The 25,437-nt window shown below is 45.7% G+C and overlaps 2 protein-coding genes across 2 annotated transcripts; one reads left to right on the top strand and one right to left on the bottom strand.

The window, feature by feature from the left end:
• The first annotated feature begins 1,393 nt into the window (after positions 1–1,393).
• LOC106565947 (uncharacterized) lies at positions 1,394–7,956 on the top strand. Its single transcript, XM_014133638.3, has 3 exons — positions 1,394–1,739; positions 3,543–4,796; positions 5,106–7,956. Exons 2-3 carry the CDS (start codon positions 3,720–3,722, stop codon positions 5,460–5,462), a joined length of 1,434 nt encoding a protein of 477 aa, XP_013989113.1. The 5' UTR covers positions 1,394–1,739; positions 3,543–3,719; the 3' UTR covers positions 5,463–7,956.
• Positions 7,927–23,931, bottom strand: LOC106565804 (bone morphogenetic protein 7). Its single transcript, XM_014133359.3, has 7 exons — positions 23,373–23,931; positions 11,051–11,240; positions 9,800–9,954; positions 9,435–9,641; positions 9,172–9,248; positions 8,859–8,969; positions 7,927–8,595 (listed from the first exon to the last, which is right to left on the bottom strand). The coding sequence occupies exons 1-7, from the start codon at positions 23,770–23,772 to the stop codon at positions 8,446–8,448; spliced, it is 1,290 nt and encodes a 429-aa protein (XP_013988834.1). The 5' UTR covers positions 23,773–23,931; the 3' UTR covers positions 7,927–8,445.
• Between the last annotated feature and the right edge of the window lie 1,506 nt (positions 23,932–25,437).

Here is a 25,437-nt window from a genome sequence, read left to right as displayed (position 1 = left end):
TAATTGACCCCATCTAGTGGTCAAAGGATGTGTTTCCTTTTCATTGCAACCTGAGCTGTTGTAAATAGATATTATTCTGCATTTAAATAGCTAATATGAAATGTTTTATTTGCTTGATTTGAATAGGCCTTATATAGGCCTTTAATTAGCCTTGAATTATATGGTATATAAGTGGTAATATCAATGGGGTTTTATTGTATAGGATGTTTTCCTGTGAGGTGGCATTCTTTCAAATGAAAGCACACAGACATGCTGCCACCCAGAGAGAGACATATAGAAAGAGATGGAGAGAGGGGAAGGACATATATGAATAGCTATCTGTCTTTGTGGAAACCTTAACAATAACAAGTCTTGGCATCCATGCATGGGTGCGGATGTAAGCTACTGACTGCAGATGCATGTATACTCTAATGGGTGTTTGGAGGACGTGGGAGTGAGAAAATGATACGTTGATTTGTATCAACAGTGATCTTCCTAAATGTCAGAGAAGTGTTGCTTGAGGTAGTGACTCCTCCAGCTTTAACTCTTGACATGTCCTGTACTGTCTGAGAGAGTGTGTGTGGGCAGAGGAAGAATGATGTGACTCAAAATGAGAAGCTCTTTTCACCTCTCTCTAATGTGTGTGTGTGGGCTTCATCATGACTGGGGTTTCACCCTGCAGAGCATGGGGCATCTGGAGCTACCTGTAAATCAGATTGCTTTCCTATAGATGGGAGATGCTTGAATCAAGGGCCATGATCACTTTTTATTCTGTAGAATGAGAGTAGGGCTGAATAGAAATACAAAGAGAGGGGGAAAAGAAGAATAGTAAAAGAGGGAACATATCTTTTGTGTCCTGAGTTAAAAAAATGTGTTTGTTCTGAATGTATATAGGTCTAAATACTGATCCTTTTAACTGCTGAATAGAAAGCAATTAAGGCTGATAATTTTCTAACTTTACTGACATTCACACTGTCTGGCATTTGGCTCAGTGGCTCGGATATGTATCCTACATATGCAGCAGTGAGAAAACTAAGAGAAGACTGTAAGACTGTATTAATGACCACAGTAATAGAGAAGTGGGTTTCGAGAATTCACTGTCATTTTCAACTGTCATTTTCAACAACTGAGAATTGCAATAAATGTGAAGCCAACGGAAGTATTTTCAGAATGGGATTTCATTTTCAGAATGTGTCTTCCTATATATTCCCAAGAAGGTTCTGCATTCCAACTGGTGGAACAGGCATGAAAGCTAAAGATGTGTAATGCCCAGAACATTCTAAGCTATAGTTTCCCGCCCTCACCACAACTGGGCAGAGTTCCAAGCCCATCAGGCAGCCATACGCCTACTATCAGCTGACGAGTATCACAGCGGTCTCATGTCTAATTATACACCCAGAGAGAGGGAGGGAGAGAGAGGGAAGGAGAGAGGGATGGGGGGAGAGAGAGAGATGGAGAGAGTCAGAAACCAGAGAGAAGGGTTGTGAAAGGGAAAGAAGAAGGGAGGGAGAGGGAGTCAAGACTGAGCTAGAAACGGAGAAAGAGACAGAGCAACAGAGAGGAAGTGAGGGAAGGAGGGAAGGAGAGGGCTGAGCAAATCTGGTAGATATGTCGAGAGGGCTGGAGATAGTGGGGGTGTAAAAGAGAGTGGGAGGAAAAAGAGAGAGTGCATCTGTCTGATAGACATAGTGAGGCTGTCTGGATGTTCCCATTCACTCTGCAGCATGCTGTACTAAAGACACACCTTAACCAGAAGAGAGGTAAGGCGGCAAGTGTTCAGATGTATCTTGTGAATGTGATAATATGTGTGTAACTGTGTGGGAGGAAGGTATTCATCTCCCTTGTAGTCATTAGATATGCATGGTATTCCTTTATGTTACGGTTGAGGTGTTACATTTACACCAAGTGGTAAAAACTCAATAGCAATAATATTGCATCAGTGATAAAGTGCATCTAACCCATCTAGAGCATTAGGCTTCACATCAGTCAGAACTTACGCAACGCGATATGACCAGTTCTGTTTGGGGTGTAATTTGTAACTTGGAAATGTGTTGCTTGAGAAAAAGAGCTCTGCACATAATGATAACAATACCAAAAGAAAAGTATGTTTCAGGACTTTCATAGCAATTACTGTTCCACTAAAAGTAACACAATTGTGTACATACAACACACCTACAGACACTCTATGAAGATTGCATTTGCATAGTCGTAGTATGACATGCACAGCAAGGTGAGGTCAATTGATACCCTTAATAGGTTATACTACCAGTCTGCTGCTCTGAGTTTTTGCCCAATGATTGGCCTCTGTCAGTACAGCCCTCTGTGTTAGGAATGTCTCTCCATTTGAGGGTGTATTCTGTCCCAATCTTATGAGGTCATCTAGTCTGTACACACAATGGAAGGTGTGATCCAAGCTATGCCTCATACTTGCGAGACATGTCTGTTAGTCAGAGTGAAAGAGCATCATTCAGCAATCAAGGGAGCTGGTGCCTGCTCTGCGGTGGTGTGATGACACCATTCAGGCCTTGGCTTTAGCTTTGCATAAGATTGCACCGTAAAGTCTTGCTCTGTTTTCTTCTGTCACTTCTCTTCAGGCTTTCGGTCAAATCATTTAAATAAAGAGCATGTAGATTTGAATAGGTCAACTACTGGCAAGTGTGTGCATTGTGAAATATCTTTATGGTATGAGCTGTACATAGGAAATGCAAGGTTAAGCTACATTTCTATATAAGGTCATTATTTTTATACAATATTGAGAAGTATAACAGTTTTATCTGCATGTATTTTGCTCAGATTCACATGAATGCATTATGCATTTTGTTGCTGTGCTGCATAGTAGGTCAGCTACAGCGAAATGAATAACTCCTGTTGTTGGTAAAATCAATGACATCCCATGTGTGTTGATCATTGGGTAAGAATGCGATATATTATTCAGACAAAGTAGATTCATTAAGTTTTCATGAAAATGATATTTGTGATTAGTGTTGGAAAGCACAACACAGCACCCCTGTGCAACACCTCCCCTCATGTACACCGTTCCCACAGTATGCACACTACTATACTGTGTTACCATAGTAACTTCTTCCTAAGTACATCCGGTTAAAGTTTAGTGTTCTAGTGAGCCAGACTTCAGCTGTCAATCACACTCTCAATGTAGCAGTCTGTGGTTTGAAAGGCTCTAATTTGGAGGCGATGGAGAAATTAGTGATGAGATTTCAAGGGCATAGTCACCATCTGTAACTCCATAGGGGTCTAAGAGAGACAGGGAGAACTGGCAGAGAAAGGCTCTGTCTATCACTTATGTAGCAAATTTTAAAGAGAGAGGGAGAGTAGAGAGAAAAAGAGGGATATGAGAGAGAGAGGGCGTTGTGACAGTACGTAATGAAATATAGTTTATGAAATGCATCATCAAAAGTCACATGACTATAAGCTGAACAGCCTGTAATACAAGGCTATGAAATGTATACAATTATCTTGGTGTACCTTCCTCTTGGGCTTTTGACATAAGGATGAGGGTTAAATTATAATTTATGTCAAACAAACACCTTTCTGTCTTTTTTCAGATTGGATCATTGAGACTGAGACCACCTTTGACCTCTCTGTCAGTGATGATTCACCAGAGAGTAACGGGATCCCTTAGGGTGCCTCTTTCACATGAGGCCTATGTGACTTAACCTCTCCACAACAACCTGTAGGCCAGGGAACTGAAGTGTCAGTATATGTGACGGCTGTGTGAACCAATGAGCACCACACTAACCCCAGAGACCGGCCTAGGCAGAGAGAGTCTCCCGCCCAAGAAGAGGGACCCCAGACCAGGCCTCTCAGAGCAGCCTCCTGCTGTCACGTTCAAGGTCCCCTTCCCCTACAAGAGCCATAATGAAGTCAAGCCCTACAATGCATCTTACTCAGACCTGCTCCCTCCTACACCTGCATCTGTGCCCCCACTATACCAGCCCTGGACCCAGTCCCCCACCACAGCCTCCACCACCAGAGTCAACCCCTATCTCCCCTCTCCTGTCAACGACAGCTATGGCTGGGCTGAGTGGAAGGAGCACTATTACAGACGTTGGGCTGCAGTGCCTTCAGGGTGGGAAGTTCCCTACATTCTCCATCACCCCTCAGAATACCCACGCCACCCCTCTATCTGCAGACACATGGCCTTGCCTACAGAGGAGCCCAGTGGGGTGGAAGCAGGGTACAGATGGCACCTCAATAAAAAAGTGAGGGAGAAGTTAAGTCCACACACCACACAGCAAAGCAGACAGAGCGGCCCATATATGAGAAGAAGAAAACAGGGGGGCCAGCGACGACCCAGCTCAGGGACAGGTTCTGCCCCACTGAACACAGCTCTATCTCCTACCACCAACAGGAACCTACACCACCACCCTGAACTGGTATACACAAACCTCTCCACAGCCCCCAAGTACCATGCTTCAGGGCAAAGTCCTTTGGAGTTTGAGGCACAATCTCCCATAAGACCGTCACTTATTGATCAATCAACAGAGAAATATTGGACCATGGGAGTAACAGAAAAAGTATGTGTGCCTCCACATCTCTCCTCCCATCACTCTTCCTACCCTTCCGCCTCTTCTGACCAGCTGCCCTGGTTGCTCCCTCACTTTGCGGCAGGCTCTTTAATCGAGCTCAAAGACGGGCGGCTGAGGAGGGTTGAGGATTTGCAGACAGAAGACTTCCTAATCGGCGCGGAGGCTTGTCCAGAGCTGCGTCTGAGCTGCTGCACTGTGCAGCACATCTCCCCCTCCACAGCCCCCTCCCTCTCCCGCCTCCTCATCCTCCTACACGAGGAACACTCTCAGGTGAGCTGGGCCTGAGCCTACTACATCATTACATCACATGAGCTCATGTCAGTGTGTTTGTCATTGTATGTTTGTCTACTGACATTTCCATAATTTATAACATGGAATTCAATATACAAGATATCATAAATATTTGCAAATAGTATAATTCTTGATGAGTCTAACCCTAAAGAAAGTGAAATACATTCCTGCAGTATCCCTCATTATGATACTACATCAATGCCAATCCCCAATTTCAGAACACTAACACCACTTTAGTAGACAAACAGAGGTTCTGCATTGTGACTGTAACAGTATTTTTTCCCACAGGAATTCCTGGATGTGTATGTGGAGTACCCGTTCTTTGTACGCGGGCGTGGCTGGTCCTCCTGCTGTCCCCAGAGAACAGTCCGTCTTTGTGGCCTCCGCTGCCACCAACTTAGTGTGGGTGACGTCTGCCTGGCTCTCATACCCACATCACCCTCTGTTCCCCCACCCACCCAACCCCAGGGTCCTGGTACCCCAGCTAGAGGGCCTAAGCCCCTGCAAACATCCTGCCCCCAGGCTCCCCTTCCCCCTGCTCCAGATAGGCCAAAAGCAGGGCAGAGAGGGGGGTTGGAACCAGCGCGGAAGAGGCGTTGGTCAGCCCCTGAGCTGCGTGGCCCAGGCACCAACTGCCCGTACTGATAAACACCACTACCATATGGAAAGGGAGCCAGCAAAGCCTAACTTTGGTTTTATTATCTTTATCTCAACCTCACACTCTTCCATCCCTGTCTTTGTGGCAGTCTTTGGCTCGTTTCTGCTTGTCTGTTTTATATAAAGGTGAATTATGATCAAGGAGGAAAGAAATATAGATTTGACTCCTAACGACAGTGCCCTAAGCAGTGCCCTCAGCGACTCCTAAGACAGACTCATAAGCAGAGTACAATTGCAGTTATTGGTCTAAAAGCCATGGATTATCAGGGATGTGAGAGAGAATATATCAGGCACAATATATTACCTTGACCCAACTCTAGAATTGCAATTTTAAAGGTGTCACACAATATTATTAAAACTTGAAAACATAAACACTCCTAATTTTATCAATGAGATCATTCAGGGGAAATACATGTCATTCTATGCTACCTCTATATTAGCAACTTTAATTGACAGAACTGATTTCTGTATGTAGAACAGTGAATGTTGAAGTAGGCCCCAGTGAGTGTGAATGGCTCTCTGTGTGCTGTACTGTATAGCTGACAGTTGTTGGCATTACATTATGCACTAGATCCCCTTCATTGGTGTCCGGTCTGTTCTTTTACCTCAACTTTTGCTACGGTTTGACAATCCTTTATGTTCTGAAATTCTAATTGAAATATTTCTGTTGATTAAGAATAAAACATGTTAAAGGGCTCTATTCAATCCGTATGGCGGAAATTCAGCGTTACAGCGTGATAAACATTTATAATGGAATGTTCTGCGGAAGCAGAGACTGTATTCACGGTAAATGCTGCATAGTGAGCTACAAACGTATTAGGACAGCGACATAATTTTTGTTGTTTTGGCTCTGTATTCTAGCACTTTGGATTTGAAATGACTAGGAGGTTAAAGTGCAGACTGTGCACTTTATTTTGAGGGTATTTTCATTCATATCTGGTGAACCATTAAGAAATTACAGTGCTTTTTGTACATAGTCCCCCATTTTAGGGGACCAAAATTATTGGCCAAATTCACTTATACAGTATGTGTATTAAAGTAGTAAAAAGTTAAGTATTTGGTCCCATATTCATAGAACACAATGACTACATCAAGCTTGTTACTCTACAAATTTGTTGAATGCATTTCCTGTTTGTTTTGATTGTGTTTAAGATTAGTTTGTGACCAATAGAAATGAATGGTAAATAATGTATTGTGTCATTTTGGAGTAACTTTTATTGTAAATAAGAATATAGTATTTTCTAAACACTTCTAAATTAATGTGGATGCTACCATGATTACGGATAATCCTGAATGAATCATGAATAATGATGAGTGAGAAAGTAACAGACGCACAAATATCATACCCTCCCAAAAAAAACAAAATGCTAACCTGCCGTTATTGTAATTGTGAGAGGTTAGCATGTCTTCGGGGTATGACATTTCTAGCACGCAATCTGTAACGCTTCGGCTATACAGACTGAATAGAGCCCTAAAGTAGGCTACATTTACTATATTTTACCTCACCAGCTGATGTTTACAATATTTATATACATATGCTTATAGAGCCTATTATAGATTATACATAAACCATCAACGTTTTCAGTTACCATGTTTTGGTTGTCAGTGTGTGAGAAAATGCTTTTCTGGCCAAGTGATATAAATGTATTGCATCTGCTATGTCTATGAGAGTTTCTGTGCAATTTGTTGCTGTAATCTCACATTTAGTTTTTACAGAAAATATGGCCTCGATCGCCCACCTGCAGGTCTGGAAGGACATCAAAAGGAAGCTGGAACAGAATGATAGCTCAGAGTTCTCTCGGTCTCATGTGGGCAAAACCAATGGCATCTCTGGGACCACATGCCTTTCTTGTGCTGTGTAGAGCTTGGTGATATATGTCTGTGCCACCTCCTCCAGGAAACTCAACCCAAAAGGGCATACTCTATCAATCCCACACAGTCTCGTATTAACCGTCAGCTCTGCCATCTCTCATAGTAGCAGCCTCTGAATCTGCACACAGACAGCCAGATGTCTTACACCTGACCTCTGCTCCGCAAAATACATCATCATCTACATGCTGTTCAAAGGAAAAACAGACAGCCATTTTGTTCTCATCGAAATCAAAGTAAACCCAGCTGTTTGTGGAAAAAATGAATGATGCTGTAAAAAAGAAACGTGTCAAAGTAAACCCATTTCAGAGACTGTCTAATGCAATCAGATGCAGCAGTTTTATCCAGCAATTGTTTTACACAGATGCGCTGTGTGCACACAGCAGAACTGTCCAAACAGGATTTATCTTGTTCAAAGGCACATCTTAAAATGTCTACTCATGGATAAACAAGCAATTGCTAACTTTTTAATTCTGCTCCGTTTTGGAGCATCTTTAGCATTTCATTTGAGTCTCGTGCCTCTGTCCAGGGGGCTATCTTTTTGTATTCATCAATACTTTCCTTTCTTTGTTAACTTAAGTAAAATGAGATTATAAATAAATGGATGACAGTGCGGTGTCTGTGATGTTTCATTCCTCCATGGTACTGACTGGGAATTCTATTGCGGTCTCTAGACGAGTAGCCTTGTCACTATCTTTAATGCACCATGTAGTGGAGACAATCCAGATGCCAAAGATCTTCTTCGTAGTTGGGCTAGGGCAGTATGCCTCTACTGCTAGGGCAGTATGCCTCTACTGCTAGGGCAGTATGCCTCTACTGCTAGGGCAGTATGCCTCTACTGCTAGGGCAGTATGCCTCTACTGCTAGGGCAGTATGCCTCTACTGCTAGGGCAGTATGTCTCTACTGCTAAGGCAGTATTGCTAGTACTTGTCAGTTTGCAGCCAATAATAAAGGCAGTTGGTCTTCCTGCCAGTCCTGAAGCAGCAGGTCCTTATAGATCAGGAAATTAATGAGTTTTGCTGCATAATCCCCATTTCCTCCTCTTCCTCATCTTCCTCCACTAGCCCCAGTGTATCCTGAGAAGGGGAAGTCTGATGGCAGTCAGTGACAGCCGCAGTCTCTGACCACCATGTTACGGTACTTCTTCAGAATGACATTGGAGCTGTCGTCAAAGTAGAGGACTGAGATGCCGTGGAGCTGGGTGGGGGCACAGCAGGGTTTGGGCACTGTCTCTGGGTTTATGAAGTGGACCTGGGGGGGGGGGGGGGGGGGGGGGGGGGTAGAATAGAGCACTGTTATTAGAAATATTCAAGTGTGGGGTAAAATGTGCATTGATACTTTAGCAGTTTTCTTTACAGGATGCAGGACGTCAAAGAGTGCTTTGATAAAGAAATTGAAAAATGAAAATAATTTACAATTTAAAGTAAAGACTCTACAGTGAAACCCTGATAAAATGCCATATTCAACCCCCTCAGAAATGTATATAATAATATGTAAGCTATAAATATTCTTACCAGAGTCTGCACAATGGCATGATTGGTGGCATTCATGTAGGAGTTGAGGGGAAAAGCGCATTCGCCCTGGCAGTAGTACGCTGCATAGCCCTCTGGTGCAATGATCCAGTCCTGAGGGGACAATTGAAAAAATGAATTTCATAACAACATCCAACAAATGGGAGATGGAGATAATGTCATATTGAATCTATTCAAGTCATACTCCTATCTAAGTGGGTGAATAGAGAAAGAAGAGGGGGTGCTCAGATCATTACAGTACAGAACAGAGATATCAGGACCTGGTGTGATAGAAGGAGTCGTCATATTACTGTACCTGCCATCCCAGATCTCTGAAGCTGACATACAGCTCATGCTTCTTACAGCCCTGTTTCGGGTCTGTGCTGAGGGTCTCTGAAGACAAAGGGGGAAATTAACAGCATACAGATTAATCAACACAATCCACTGTGATCACTGCCACTTAAACACTGTAAAATAGAGGTGTTCCTAGTTAAATATTATTCATAGCCTGAATATGAAGTTTACAAGTTTATAAAATGTTGACTGACTCATTAAACTCCAAGTGGGGAATTTGTGTACCTGCTGCAGCCTCAGCAACCTTCAGTGCGTCCTGAGCATTCTTGGGGTTTTTAGAGCGGTTGGGGTTGCGCCCCTTGTGACCGTGGGCAGAGCGGACGCTGCGGAGGCGAACCTCAGTTCCCTTAAAGAAGGCCACCATAAAGGGCTGCTTGTCCTGTAGCCCACTGCCACACACCAGCCCTACTAGCCTGGGGTTCACACTCTGGCCTGTAGAGGGAGACAGAAATACATGCACATGTCAGTCCAGTGTATATGTTGATATTTTTAAATTCAATGTTATGTGGTGGGTGTACCAGCCCTAGAGATCTATCTCTGTTGGACCAGCGGCCATTCAGTACTCCTATAACTTTATGACAGTGACTCACCGTCCATGCTCTCTAGGCCCAGCTGCAGGTTCAGGTTCTGGTTCTGGTCCAGGTTCACCACCCACTGGTTACTGGTGGCTGTGATGTCAAACACCAGCCAGCCTTCCTCTATAGCCCACACCACACGCGTGTCCAGCAGGAACAGGTCCTCCTCACTGAGGGGCACATTGACTACTAACATTAGATACACAGCACATAAAGTCTCAGTTAGATACACAACAAAGAGTTACAGACCTAGGAAGTGTGTTCTTCTAAATTCTAACATCAGTTGCCTCAAGTCTGGATAAACGTATAGCCTTGCCACTTCACATTGCATTTCAAACCATTCTCCTCAGTGGCAGTTTGGGATGCTGCTATGTAGTGCAGTATGTAAAAGTAAAGTAGGTATATAAAAGTTGATCTAGATAGCTGATACATATTCCAATAAATAGTAGAGACTGAAGAGATTAGCCACCCAGAGAGAACCCAGGATCCAGTAAATCCAAAACAAGATGGGCTAGGACATGCAGTGTCGATCTAACCCCACCGATAGCCATTATTAAAAGAGGTATCTTTATCACAGATGAAAATTCCCAGACTGATTGAAGCAGATATCACAGCTCTGGGGCAGATCTCACAGACAATGGATTTGTTTACAGATTGAGTTTCAGGCCCCCAGGCCCACAACACAGACTGTTTCTTTCTCTTGCCGCCTTGTTGTCTGTATGGAAGGCATGTGTGTCTCTAAATGACAATGGTGTTGTTCTTAGCACCGACATAGCCTCACTGTCACCTCTGTGGGACAGGCCATGCCTACACATGACTGGGCTCTGATGTCACCTAGCAGGACAAGCTGTGTGTGTGTGTGTGTGTGTGTGTGTGTGTGTGTGTGTGTGTGTGTGTGTGTGTGTGTGTGTGTGTGTGTGTGTGTGTGTGTGTGTGTGTGTGTGTGTGTGTGTGTGTGTGTGTGTGTGTGTGTGTGTGTGTGTGTGTCTGTGTGTGTGTGTGTGTGTGTTTCCTAGGTGGACAAATCAAACTGCTGTTCACTACAATCAAAACGCGTAGTGTGGCCAAGAAGAGAGGGGTTGGTGGAGGGAGGGGAGGGTTGCCAGGTATTACTGAAGGGGGATTAAGTGAATGATGGTGGCGTGGGGAGTGAGGGTGATGTTTGAAGGGGTGTTCTATATGGTCAAGGTGGGTCTCTGCAGTTTTAGGGAGTAGTATACTGTTTTATAAGGCCACACACACAAAGATTAATGGAAGAGGTGTCACCTGTCAGGGGGCTTCTGTAGCACCTGGTACACGCTCACATGGAAGGTCTCATTCTCATAGTGTTCTCCGATGTAGTCCTTGTAGATTCTGAACTCTGCAGCGGAGACAGCTTCTCCCTCTGGGATATGGGACAAGTCAAAGAGGAATTCCCTGTTGTGCCGAGAAGACAGGACGTTCTGATCCAGCTCAACTGTTGAGAGGGGATAGTGGGAGAAAAGAGGTTACTCACTACCCATACCAACTGATCCCTGATCAGCTTTTTCCAACAGCTAACCTCACCCATTAACAGCTGCACAACTAACATAATGAACACTGACCCTGGAGGGTTAAAGGCACATCCCTTTTCTCCCCATAACCCCTGGTCTGTTGAAACAGTGGGGGGTGCATGTGTACCAACACACAGTGCTGTGAATACACTTAGATCAGCAGCCAGGTGGTGGTTTAATTCTGCCAAAAATGTTGCTGAATCAAAGTCTTCTGATCCACATTGCTCTGCACACATCTCAGAAGCACTGTGTCAAAAATAGCAGACTCCTGCTTCCATGAGAGAGCTGATTGATCTGAACATCAGTCTGCATAAAGCGCCAATGGGGGGCTCCATGTTTAAATAGCACACGTGCTGACCACAAGAAAAGCCCTGTTAAAGCAATGCCAGAAAAACCACAGCAGCCAATCCAATGTCCATACATACACCCTGCAGAAACACTATGATCCTAATGTCATAATCCTCAAAATGTTATCCATAATCCACCATAGGAGAATACATTTAACCACTATACATGAAGTACTATATTCTGGAGGGGAATGATAATAGAGTATTTATGTGAATGGTCTTTCTGAGAGTAGGCTAGGCCTGATATCAGTCCCCTAACTGAGATCCACGGTGTCCCACCCTGCCCTGAAACAGCTGAGCCACTCTCAGAGTTTCCACAATAATGGTGGTGGGGCAGAGCCAAAGATTTCCTGGAGGTTTCCAGCGCTGTGTTTTTACAGCGTTACCCAATGTGTTTGTCCTTGGAAAGCTTAGTGGAGGTCTCCGGAGCAATGGGGGACTTCCCACACTGGAGGTGTGCAGAGTGGAGCGATGATTACCCATCTTAAACACATCCTGCCCACTAGCAGCCCCCATGACATCATACGTCTGTCTCACTGGTGCCTTGGTATTGTTTCAGTACCGAATAACACACACACACACACACACACAACTTAATGCAGCACACATGCACCCAACACATTAAAGCCCAGAAAACAACTTTTAACCACACACACACACCGTAAAGAGCATTCTGAACCATGCTAGTCATTTATTAAACGATGGAAAGAAACCATGGCGTTTTTATGAAGGCAATAATTGCTCGTAAGGTCTTGGTGTGTTTACGTTAGGGACCATTAGCTCCAGAGATCAGCCCTCAGATATGCAAACTTCTCTCTGTGAAGCATTTCAACACTTTTCTTAGCTCATGACACAGGGTTCAACGTGCAGCGCTGGCGTGGCACAATCAATAGCCTGTTTGTTTATAATGAATCATTTTCAGCTGCCAATCAAAATATATTGGTGAAGTTTATGAATATTCTACATCAGAGGCAAAACTAAAACCTAGAAAATCTACTTGGTATAAAATAAAGTAAGCTGGAACACAATGAAAATGCCTAATGAAAAAAACACTTTCTTAATCAGATGTCTAAAATAACCCATTTCACAGCACCTATCCGGTGGTGTATGTGACAATAAAACATTTTATTCTTTAACCTCTCCAACTACCCTGTCTTAGGTTCCATTAAAAAAATGTTGATATGGAAGTATGACAACATTCAGTGGCTTATGTTCAGATTATTTTATTTACCAAAACAGGCCTTGTTTAACAAACCTTACACCTTGCTAAGCATTTCAATTGAAACAACGTCTTAGAAAAAAAGGAAACCATCTTTAAAGAAGGGATTAAAAAATGATTAGAGGAATTATACAATTTTGAGTATCGAGAACAAATACCCTGCATGCTTTCCTCCCCAAATCAGATTACTATGACAGTCAGCTTTCAATTTAGCCTGTTGGGTTCACAAACCTGTTACAAGGCAAACTTTGACCATACAGCACCATCTTCTTAATTTCATTTCACATGGAGCAATGTGAAAGATAACTGATAAACCTGTCTCTTATTCCCATATGTGGCAAGTGTGTTCTCATGGAAGCAAGAACATCCCAAAGACATCTGTGTCTGCCTATGCCCACAAGAGGCACTAGCAGTGCAGGAATGCAGGTCAACTAAGTCCAACCAGGAACCATGCTGTCAGGTTATAGTCAGATTGCTTCAGCAGTGTAAAGTCAGACCTGAGCTCTCCACTCCACAGTATGGCTATAGCTCCATTATAACGACACAGATGTGCAGGCAAGCTACAGATGTGTGCGGTCAAACTGCAGCTGTATAGTCAGATGTGTTGCATAGTCATGGACATTAAATTAATACATATTGATAGTGGGCAGACTGGATGGTGGTTGGGGATTCTAACAGTACTGACTCTATGTGGGGAAATGGTATATATTCACACAAAACAAATGAGTAAAAAAGGATACCCTACAGCAGTTTCATTTCAATATATTAATTCACTTAGGGGAAAGAAGAAAAAATATGTCTACCATTCCACAAGAACAAGGCATGAGAAGCCAAAGCTTTTTCCACCATTAATTAGTTTAGGAAATGAAGGAAGCAAGACTAATAAAACTGAACTGATTCCATCATTTCCGAGATGCGTCAACATTGGCCACCTAAATACCTGCACATTGAAAGAGGGGGTAGAAAAGTTATATTTTCCTCACTGAAAGCTACGGTCTATCAAGGGGAAATGCCTTAATCCAGTTTGGCTTTAAGCTATCACTCCAGGGACTAGAGGTCGACCGATTATGATTTTTCAACGCCGATACCGATACCGATTATTGGAGGGCCAAAAACCCCTGATACCGATTAATCGGCCGATTTTTTTGTGTATTTATTTATTTGTAATAATGACAATTACAACAATACTGAATGAACACTTTTAGTTTAACTTAATATAATACATCAATAAAATCAATTTAGCCTCAAATAAATAATCAAACATGTTCAATTTGGTTTAAATAATGCAAAAACAAAGTGTTGGAGAAGAAAGTAAAAATGCAATATGTGCCATGTAAAAAAGCTAACGTTTAAGTTCCTTGCTCAGAACATGAGAACATATGAAAGCTGGTGGTTCCTTTTAACATGAGTCTTCAATATTCCCAGGTAAGAAGTTTTAGGTTGTAGTTATTATAGGACTATTTCTCTCTATACCAATTGTATTTCATATACCTTTGACTATTGGATGTTCTTATAGGCACTTTAGTATTGCCAGTGTAACAGTATAGCTTCTGTCCCTCTCCTCGCCCCTACCTGGGCTCGAACCAGGAACACATCGACAACAGCTACCCTCGAAGCATCGTTACCCATCGCTCCACAAAAGCCGCGGCCCTTGCAGAGCAAGGGGAACAACTACTTCAAGGTCTCAGAGCGAGTGACGTCACCGATTGAAACGCTATTAGCTAACTAGCTCCGGAGTTGATAGGCTTGAAGTCATAAACAGCTCAATGCTTGAAGCACAGCGAAGAGCTGCTGGCAAACGCACTAATGTGCTGTTTGAATGAATGCTTACGAGCGTGCTGCTGCCTACCACCGCTCAGTCAGACTGCTCTATCAAATATCAAATCATATACTTAATTATAACATAATAACAGACAGAAATACGAGCCTCAGGTCATTAATATGGTCAAATCCGGAAACTATCATTTTGAAAACAAAACATTTATTCTTTCAGTGAAATACGGAACCGTTCCGTATTTTATCTAATGGGTGGAATCTATAAGTCTAAATATTCCTGTTACATTGCACAACATTCAATGTTATGTCATAATTACGTAAAATCCTGGCAAATTAGTTCGCAACGAGCCAGGCGGCCCAAACTATTGCATATACCCTGAATCTGCGTGCAATGAATGCAAGAGAAGTGACACAATTTCCCTAGTTTAATATTGCCTGCTAACCTGGATTCTTTTAACTAAATATGCAGGTTTAAAAATATATACTTGTGTATCGATTTTAAGAAAGGCTTTGATGTTTATGGTTAGGTATACATTGGTGCAACGACAGTGCTTTTTTCGCGAATGCGCTTGTTAAATCACCCATTTGGCGAAGTAGGCTATGATTCAATGATAAATTAACAGGCACCGCATCGATTATATGCAACGCAGGACAAGCTAGATAAACTAGTAATATCATCAACCATGTGTAGTTAACTAGTGATTATGTTAAGATTGATTGTTTTTTATAAAATACGTTTAATGCTAGCTAGCACCATACCTTGGCTCCTTGCTGCACTTGCATAACAGGTAGTCAGCCTGCCACGCAGTCTCTGTCACGACTTCCACCAAAGGTGGCTCCTCTCCCTGTTCGGCGGTGCTCGGCAGTCGTCGTCGCCGGCCTACCGATCCCATTTTCCTTTTCGTTTGTGTCTGTCTGTTTTTTCACACCTGTGTTCAGTTTAGTTGATTTGGGTGGGTTTATATACACCCCGTTGCAGGCTAGGCTTTGTGCGGGATTATTTGTTATGTATTTGCATATAAGGGGTGCGTACCTGCACCACGGGGTTTCGTTTATATTTTCGGTAAATGTTTACCGTGTGCTTGCGTGACTTTGTTTGTGGAGTCGAGGTTTCTCCTCCGTGTGCGTAATTTATTCCCTGTGGGTGGTGACTACGTTTGTGCGTGTTTTCCCATTTGTTTGTATTGTGCCTTCGGGACCGCCTGATTAAACGTGTGCCACTGGAACTTCTCTGCTCTCCTGCTTCTGATTCCTACACCCCCCCCCCTCCTACTAGGAGGCATTGTTACAGAATCCTGCACCACGACAATGGAGTCTGCAGGAGCTGACGTGCTCTCCACGTCCATGGAGGAGCGCGTACAACACCACACCACCGTTCTCCACCATCTCAGGACCGCCATGGATCAGGTGATGGCAACGATGGAGAGATGGGAGAGGGGTGGCCTGCCTACCCCTGCACCCACCACGTTCCAACCTACACCACCACCTTCGCCGGCGTCATCCGGGCCCAGCGGTATTCGGCTCGCGCTCCCGAGGGAGTACGATGGGACGGCTGCCGGGTGCAAGGGTTTCCTGCTCCAGCTGGAGCTGTACCTGGCAACCGTTCACCCGGCTCCTTCGGGAGGTGAGAGCGTGAATGCCCTCGTCTCCTGCCTGTCAGGCAAAGCTCTGGAGTGGGCCAACGCGGTCTGGGAGGGACCAGACTCGGCGAGGGACAATTACCCAGAGTATCTGTACCATCTATAGCAGGAGATGAGGAGCGCCCAAGACTTCGCGCTGGAGTTCAGGACCTTGGCCGCTGGCTCGGGGTGGAACGACAGGGCCCTGATTGACCACTATAGGTGCAGCCTACATGAGGACGTCCCCAGGGAGCTAGCTTGGAGAGACGCTACCCTCACCCTGGACCAGCTAGTGGACATGTTGGATAACTTGCTGGCTACACGCGGGCGTCCGGATCGGGTCCGGTTGGTTCCACCCCCCAGCACCTCCGCTCCAACCCCCATGGAGTTAGGAGGTGCTGCAGCGAGGGCGACCGGAGGAGGATCCTCCTCCTGGACCGGATGTGGTCATAGAGGGCACACTGCCGACCGGTGCTGGAGGGGCTGTGGACCGTGGTTTTGCGCATAGGTTAGGGATTCCCCAGTTTCAGATGGACAAACCCTTTCAGGTGCACTCCCTAGATAGTCGACCATTAGGGTCAGGGGTGGTCAGGGAGTCCACGGCTCCACTGGACATGGTTACGCAGGGGGATCATGAGGAGAGAATTCGTTTTTTCCTCATTGATTCTCCTGCGTTTCCGGTGGTGCTGGGGATTCCCTGGTTGGCCTTTCACAACCCCACTATTTTGTGGCAACAGAGGGCTCTAAAGGGGTGGTCAGAGGAATGCTCAGGTAGGTGTGTGGGAGTTTCTATCGGTGCAACGATGGTGGAGAGTCCAGACCAAGTCTCCACCGTGCGAATTCCCCCCGAATATGCTGATTTGGCTATCGCCTTCTGTAAAAAGAGGGCGACCCAATTACCACCCCATCGACAAGGGGATTGTGCGATAAACCTCCAGGTAAACGCCGCACCTCCCAAGAGTCACGTGTATCCCCGTCACAGGAGGAGATGGTGGCTATGGAAACATATGTCTCTGAATCTCTGAGGCAGGGGTACATTCGGCCCTCCATGTCACCCGCCTCCTCGAGTTTCTTTTTTGTGAAGAAGAAGGGGGGAGATTTGCATCCGTGCATTGACTATAGAGGTCTAAATTCGATTACGGTGGGGTACAGTTACCCGCTACCTCTCATCGCTACGGCGACGGAGTCATTTCACGGAGCACGCGTCTTCACAAAATTGGATCTCAGGAGCACGTATAACTTGGTGCGTATCCGGGCGGGAGATGAGTGGAAGACAGCATTTAGTACCACGTCCGGCCATTATGAGTACCTCGTCATGCCGTATGGGTTGAAGAATGCTCCAGCCGTCTTCCAATCCTTTGTAGACGAGATTCTCAGGGACCTGCACGGGCAGGGTGTGGTGACTTATATCGATGATATTCTGATATATTCCGCTACACGCGCCGCGCATGTATCTCTGGTGCGCAGAGTACTTGGGCGACTGTTGGAGCATGACTTATACGTCAAGGCTGAGAAATGCGTGTTCTTCAAACAGTCCGTCACCTTCCTGGGGTATCGCATTTCCACATCAGGGGTGGAAATGGAGTGTGACCGTATTTCGGCCGTGTGTAATTGGCCGACTCCCACCACGGTAAAGGAGGTGCAGCGGTTTTTAGGGTTTGCCAATTACTACCGGAGGTTTATCCGGGGTTTTGGGCAGGTGGCAGCTCCCATTACCTCACTGCTGAAGGGAGGGCCGGTGCATCTGCGGTGGTTGGCTGAGGCGGATAGAGCTTTTGGTCGCTTGAAGTCTCTGTTTACCGAGGCTCCCGTATTGGCTCATCTGGATCCCTCTTTGGCATTCATAGTGGAGGTGGACGCGTCCGAGGCTGGGGTAGGAGCCGTGCTCTCACAGCGCTCGGGCACGCCACTGAAGCTCCGCCCCTGCACTTTCCTTTCGAGGAAGCTCAGCCCGGTGGAGCGAAACTATGACGTGGGGGACCGGGAGTTGCTAGCTGTCGTAAAAGCTCTGAAAGTGTGAAGACATTGGCTCGAGGGGGCTCAACACCCTTTCCTCATCTGGACTGACCACCGTAATCTGGAGTACATCCGGGCGGCGAGGAGGCTGAACCCTCACCAGGCAAGCTGGGCCATGTTTTTCACCAGATTTAGATTTACGATCTCGTATAGACCAGGTTCCCAGAACACTAAGACAGACGCACTGTCCGTTTGAATGATACAGAGGAACGGTCCATCGATCCCACCCCCATACTTCCGGTCTCTTATCTGGTGGCGCCGGTGGTGTGGGAGGTGGATGCGGACATCGAGCGGGCATCTCGATCGGAGCCTTCTCCGCCTCAGTGTCCTGCGGGACGGAGGTATGTCCCGCTTGGTGTCCGCGATAGATTGATTCGGTGGGCGCATACGTTACCCTCCAGGTATCGATAGGACGGTGTGAAGCCTTAGGGGAAAGTACTGGTGGCCCACTTTAGCCAAGGACGTGAGGGTTTACGTCTCCTCCTGTTCGGTGTGCGCTCAGTGCAAGGCTCCTAGACACCTGCCCAAAGGGAGGTTACAACCCCTCCCCGTTCCACAGCGGCCTTGGTTACACCTATCGGTAGACTTCCTGACCGATCTCCCTCCATCCCAGGGGAACACCACGATCCTGGTCGTTGTGGATCGGTTTTCTAAGTCCTGTCGTCTCCTCCCTTTGCCCGGTCTCCCTACGGCCCTACAGACTGCGGAGGCCCTATTTACACACGTCTTCCGGCACTACGGGGTGCCTGAGGACATAGTTTCTGATCGGGGTCCCCAGTTCACGTCCCGGGTGTGGAAGGCGTTCATGGAGCGTCTGGGGGTCTCGGTCAGCCTGACCTCTGGTTTTCACCCCGAGAGTAATGGGCAGGTGGAGAGAGTAAACCAGGAGGTGGGTAGGTTTCTGCGGTCGTATTGCCATGACCGGCCAGGGGAGTGGGCGAGGTATGTTCCATGGGCAGAGATGGCCCAGAACTCGCTCCGCCACTCCTCTACGAACATTTCGCCCTTTCAGTGCGTGTTGGGGTATCAGCCGGTCCTGGTACCATGGCATCAGAGCCAGACCGAGGCTCCTGTGGTGGAGGATTGGGTACAGCGCTCGAGGGAGACCTGGGAGACTGTCCAGGGGCACCTAAAACGGGCCGAAGGCCGGCAGAAAACGAGCGCTGACCGCCACCGCAGTGAGGCCCCAGTGTTCATGCCAGGGGATCGGGTCTGGCTCTCGACCCGAAACCTGCCCCTCGGCCTGCCCTGCCGGAAGCTGGGTCCGTGGTTTGTGGGGAAATTTAAAGTCCTGAGGAGAATTAACGAGGTGTGTTATAGGTTACAGCTCCCCCCTTATTATCGTATTAACCCCTCGTTTCATGTGTCTCTCCTCAGGCCGGTGGTAGCTGTTCCGCTTCAAGAAGCTGAGGTGCAGGAGGTCCCTCCGCACCCCCTGGACATCGAGGGGGCCCCGGCGTACACAGTACGATCCATGCTGGATTCCAGGTGTCAGGTGGGGGGCCAGCAGTACCTCGTGGATTGGGAGGGGTACGGTCCGGAGGATAGATGCTGGGTGCCGGTGGGGGACGTCTTGGACCATCTCTGCTGAGTGAGTTTCACCACCTCCATCCGGATCGCCCTGCAACTCGTCCTCCGGGTCGGCCTCAAGGCCGGCGTAGGCGCGCTGCGGGAGCCGCGTGTCAGGGGGGGGTACTGTCACGACTTCCACCGAAGGTGGCTCCTCTCCCTGTTCGGGCAGTGCTCGGCGGTCGTCGTTGCCGGCCTACTAGCTGCCACCGATCCCATTTTCCTTTTCGTTTGTGTCTGTCTGTTTTTTCACACCTGTGTTCAGTTTAGTTGATTTGGGTGGGTTTATATACACCCCGCTGCAGGCTACGCTTTGCGCGGGATTATTTGTTGTGTATTTGCATGTAAGGGGTGCGTGCCTGCACCACGGGGTTTCGTTTATATTTTCGGTAAATGTTTACTGTGTGCTTGCGTGACTTTGTTTGTGGAGTCGAGGTTTCTCCTCCATGTGCGTAATTTATTCCCTGTGGGTGGCGACTACGTTTGTGCGTGTTTTCCCATTTGTTTGTATTGTGCCTTCGGGACCGCCTGATTAAACGTTGTGTGCCACTGGAACTTCTCTGCTCTCCTGCTCCTGATTCCTACACACCCCCCTCCTACTAGGAGGCATTGTTACAGTCTCCTCGTGGAGTGCCATGTAATCGGCCATGATTGGTGTCCAAAAATGCTGATTACCGATTGTTATGAAAACCTGAAATCGGCCCTAATTAATCGGCCATTCTGATGAATCGGTCGACCTCTACCAGGGACCACCGGGACTGGCTCTTTACAAAATGGTGGAACCCACAGCTGGAAACAGAATGCAGATCAAATGGAGAGAGGGGCCATGGGTTCATGAGAGGAACGGGGACCCTGCATCCTTCTCATTCTTTCTCTTTTCTCTGCACTTTATATGCACTTACTTCTTCCCCTTTCCTCTATCCCGGTCACTCAACCCTGCCTCACATACATGCTCACACAGACACATGAATGGGAATAGAAGGTGAAAAGTGCCAAATCTATTCCTGATGATAAATTGAGAACCTTACACACACACAATAGGCCATGAAGCCCAACCTGTATCCCTCCTGTAAGCCTTGAGGCAGGACAACGAAGGGGAAAGGGTTGACTTTGGATGAAAAATCCCAGCCGGATGGGAGCCACAGGCACCACACTGTCTGCTGTTTCACCATAGTGATATTAGACCCGCGGTGAGATCTCCAAAGGAAACAAAAGCAGGATTTGGGTTTTATAAACGCAATAATGTCCAAGGAAGCCCCCCCTACTCCTCCCACCCTACTCCCCTTGATTTACACACACACACACACACACACACACACACACACACACACACACACACACACACACACACACACACACACACACACACACACACACACACACACACACACACACACACACACACACACACACACACACAGCCAGCTTAGATGCAACACCTGTGACCAAAAACACTAAGGTAACCTGCCTAAATGACTACCCAAAACACTAAGGTAACCTGCCTAAATGACTACCAACCCGTAGCACTCACACCCCCATTCTCATTGACGGGGCTGTAGTGGAGCAGGTTGAGAGCTTCAAGTTCCCTGGTGTCCACATCACCAACAAACTATCATGGTCCAAACACACCAAGACAGTTGTGAAGAGGGCACGACAAAGCCTATTCCCCCGCAGGAGACTGAAAAGATTTGGTATCCTCAAAAGGTTCTACAGCTACACCTTCGAGAGCATCCTGACTGGTTGCATCACTGCCTGGTATGGCAACTGCTCAGCCTCCGACCGCAAGGCACTTCAGAGGGTAGTGCGTACGGCTCAGTACATCACTGGGGCCAAGCTTCCTGCCATCCAGGACCTCTATACCAGGCGGTGTCAGAGGAAGGCCCTAAAAATTGTCACTGGCTCCAGCCACCCTTGTCATAGACTGTTCTCTCTGCTACCGCATGGCAAGCGGTACCGGAGCGCCAAGTCTAGGTCCAAAAGGCTTCTTAACAGCTTCTACACCCAAGCCATAAGACTCCTGAACAGCTAATCAAAGGGTTACCGAGACCCCTCTTTTACGCTGCTGCTACTCTCTGTTTATTATCTATGCATAGTCACTTTAACTCTACCTACATGTACATATTACCTCAATTACCTCAACTAACCATTGCCTCTGTACCGGTACCCCCTGTATACAGCCTCGCTATTGTTATTTTACTGCTGCTGTTTAATTATTTATTCCTTTTATTTTCTATTTTTTACTTTACACTTATTTTTCTTAAAACTTCTTAAAGCATTGTTGGTTAAGGGCTTGTAAATAAGCATTTCACTGTAAGGTCTATTCGGTGCATGTGACAAATATAATTTGATTTTAGTCTTTATCTCCCTGTTGATTTGTCCTGCCTTCCCCAGGGTACTGAAATACCTGTCCAAATCATGCTAAACAAAGCCTTGCTAAAGCCGGTCTCCCAGAACACTGAAGGGATTCAGGGGAAATCAGATACAGCCATGTTGTCATAACATTTACAACTCAGAATGCAGAACAGTGTTATCTAAAGAGAACGTTACCATAAGCCTCCACGTTTAGAAGCTGCACACAAATGGAACATCACTCACACACAAACACTTAGCTCATGCACTCAGTTCAACAGTAGAGTTATTTCTGCAAAGTGCTTACAAACAACAAAACAGCAGTGAAGAAAGCTTTCACCCTTTAATACTTACGCCAACAGGGAAACTGGGAGTAAGCCTGCTTTCTACAGTCAACTCCTGTGATTTAAGTCAAGGTTAAGCCAGAGAGACTGACTCCTAACTGGAGTATCTACTGGATCCTCAGCAGTGCTCTGTCTGACCAGCACAACACAACCACCCTTTACCTTGCCTGACCTCTGCTCTCCTGGTCAGTATTCCTACAGACCAGACAGGTCCAAAGAGAAACCATGGTAGGAAGTTTTGTTAAAAAACTGGAAAACTATGTTTTTACACTCAAAAAAAAAAAGTACCACCTAGAACCTAAAACAGTTATTTGGCTGTCCCATAGTAGTTTGGTTACAGGTAGAACCTTTTGGGTTCCATGTAAAACCCTTTCCACAGAGAGTTCTACGTGGAACCCAAAAGTGTTATCCTATGGGGATGGCCAGAAAACCCTTTTTTCTACGAGTGTATGCGCAATTGAGACACTGAATGAGTCAAAGTAAGCATAATGAGTGTATTAGCATTGCAGTGCAGTGTCAGATAAATCAGAGTAAACCTAAACAAGCAGCTGTTTAATTATTGTGTTTAGGTCATGTTCATGTGAGATGTGTTGAGTAAAAAACTATTTAGAAGGTATTGTAAGATAAAGGCGCTTCTGTGTCAAGACTGGGTCATCGGTTGCGCAAAGGTGAAATAAACTTTTTTTTGCTTTTAAAAATAAAGTGAACAATCGTGAAATATATGTTTTATATCATATAGGCTAAACAATAACTTATCAATGAATATCCATCGAAATGAATGGATACGTCTCTGGATATGGTGATAAGGAGGACATACCAAGATTGACAAAGCTCATCACCATATCCGCGTCATTGAGGAAAATACTGTTTTGCTGGGTCACCATCTGGGGCCGCTGGGTCGATAAAACGGGCTTATAATATGAAAAACCTGCTGGCTGTTGTCCGTCCGTGGAAATAGCGTTGTACAAATCCAGCATGAACATCGGGGCAGCGTTTTGTTTGGTGTAGATGTGCGGCCGGGGCCGGTGGGGCAGCCCCAGGATGGAGAGGATTTCCCGCTGCATCTCCCGGCGCTCCTGGCTCCTCAGACGGCGCTGGATGAAGCTGGAGTGAACCTCGTTATCAAGAGTGATGTTAGAAAAAGTTGTCTCAGCCAAAATACAATAACCCCACGCAAGAAGCATCGCCGAAGCTCGTCGACGCAATAAAGTCACCATTTTCAAATGAATGCGTGTAATTAATTGATTGATACCAAGATAGAGATATGCTAACTAAAATTACTGTCCCAAGTCCTCATGCATTGGAGAGCAAGCTTCGACCCTGATAGTCTACTTTAGAAGCTGAATCAAACATCAGCCAAGCATCATCAGCTTTGGTGCGCACCGCAATGTCAGGCAAGGCCCCCCTCCTGCCACCGGACTTTACTGAGTTGCAGTGTCTGAGGGGAGGGGTCGGTGGGCTTTGGCATGGGATTTCCCTATGGCGGGGTCGGGGGGGGGGGGGGGGTCGACGACATTTGAGGACATTTTTGCACCTCTATCTTCATAATAGAATAATGGGTGAGTACAAATTTACCCGCGATAACCGTTTAAAACCTTTATTGTGCTATCAAACCTTTGTTTGGACATGATTACAACACGTGCAACAGTTGATAAACTTTTGGAATTATGACTAGTAGTCTAACTAAAACAAGAAGTCAGTCGTTTAAAGTACTGAAGTAAAAATACTTTAAAGTACTACTTAATTAGTTTTCTAGGGTATCTGTACTTTACTTTACTATTTATATTTTGGCAACTTTTACTTCACTACATTCCTAAAGAAAATAATTAACTTTTTACTCCAAACATTTTCCCTGACACCCAAAAGTACTCCTTACATTTTGACAGGAAAATTCACACACTTATCAAGAGAACATCCCTGGCCGTCCCTACTGCCTGTGACCTGGCAGACTTACTAAACGCAAATGCTTGGTTTGTTAATTATGTCTGAGTGTTGTAGTGTGACCCTGGCTATAAATCAATTTTAAAAAAAGTACAAAATTGTGCAATTTGGTTTGCTTAATATAATGAATTTTAAATGATTTATACTTTTACTTTTGATACTTCAGTACCTTTTAGCAATTCAATTTACTTTTGATACTTAAGTATATTTAAAACCAAATACTTTTAGACTTTTACTCAAGTAGTATTTTACTGGGTGACTTTCACTTTTACTTGAGTCATTTTCTATTAAGGTATCTTTACTTTTTGAGTACTTTGAGTATTTTTTCCGCCACTGAAATTGTGCACCTGGTAAACTTGCAGGCTGTTGTGCAAACAGTGTATCATTATCACCACAGGTTTATCTACTTTAAGCCTTTCATATGGAGAATATTTACATTTTCTTATAGCTCCCTTTACGAGAAAAGATTGCAGAGTGCAGTTTAACTGCAGTACAATGCAGTATAACGGCAGTTCAACTGCAGTACACTGAAGTACACTGCAGTTATTCTGCAATTACTGCGTCCAAAATACCACAGTTCACTGCAATTACTGCAGTTTTACTGCAGTTTCAAAACTTCAGTCTTTCTTCGTAAGGGTCTGTATGTACACACACCTATGCACTCACATCCACAAACAAAAGGACACAAATGTAAAAGTTACAACAGCTGAAAGCACCTGTTTCCAATAGGTCTATCCAGACTCAAAGATTCTACTCCAGCATCATTTTGGGCAGCAAGTGAAGCATGTGACAGTTAGGGATATTTGATGACTTCTTGGCACAGCATTAACTCCTGCTGTGTTTGTGCCCCCCTTTCCCATTAGAGCAAGAGGCCTCAGGCCTGGCATCCAGGCATCCCCCCTGCTGGGGGCCATCCCAGGATTCCCTACTGCTCTGCTGCT

The sequence above is a fragment of the Salmo salar genome, chromosome 12, assembly GCF_965601325.2.
Source record: "Salmo salar chromosome 12, fSalSal1, whole genome shotgun sequence".
In the NCBI taxonomy this organism is placed as follows: domain Eukaryota; kingdom Metazoa; phylum Chordata; class Actinopteri; order Salmoniformes; family Salmonidae; genus Salmo; species Salmo salar.
Note: the sequence above shows the minus strand (reverse complement) of the source record. Positions and strands in the feature narration are given on the sequence as shown.

Excerpts from the sequence above, each read along its gene's own strand:
- LOC106565947 (XM_014133638.3), top strand. The coding sequence starts at position 3,720 with ATGAGCACCACACTAACCCCAGAGACCGGCCTAGGCAGAGAGAGTCTC. Across the intron at positions 4,797-5,105 it reads TACACGAGGAACACTCTCAG|GAATTCCTGGATGTGTATGT; the intron begins GTGAGCTGGGCC and ends TTTTTCCCACAG.
- LOC106565804 (XM_014133359.3), bottom strand. The coding sequence starts at position 23,772 with ATGGTGACTTTATTGCGTCGACGAGCTTCGGCGATGCTTCTTGCGTGG. Across the intron at positions 9,249-9,434 it reads GGTTGCTGAGGCTGCAGCAG|AGACCCTCAGCACAGACCCG; the intron begins GTACACAAATTC and ends CTTTGTCTTCAG. Across the intron at positions 8,596-8,858 it reads ATGCCATTGTGCAGACTCTG|GTCCACTTCATAAACCCAGA; the intron begins GTAAGAATATTT and ends CCCCCCCCCCAG.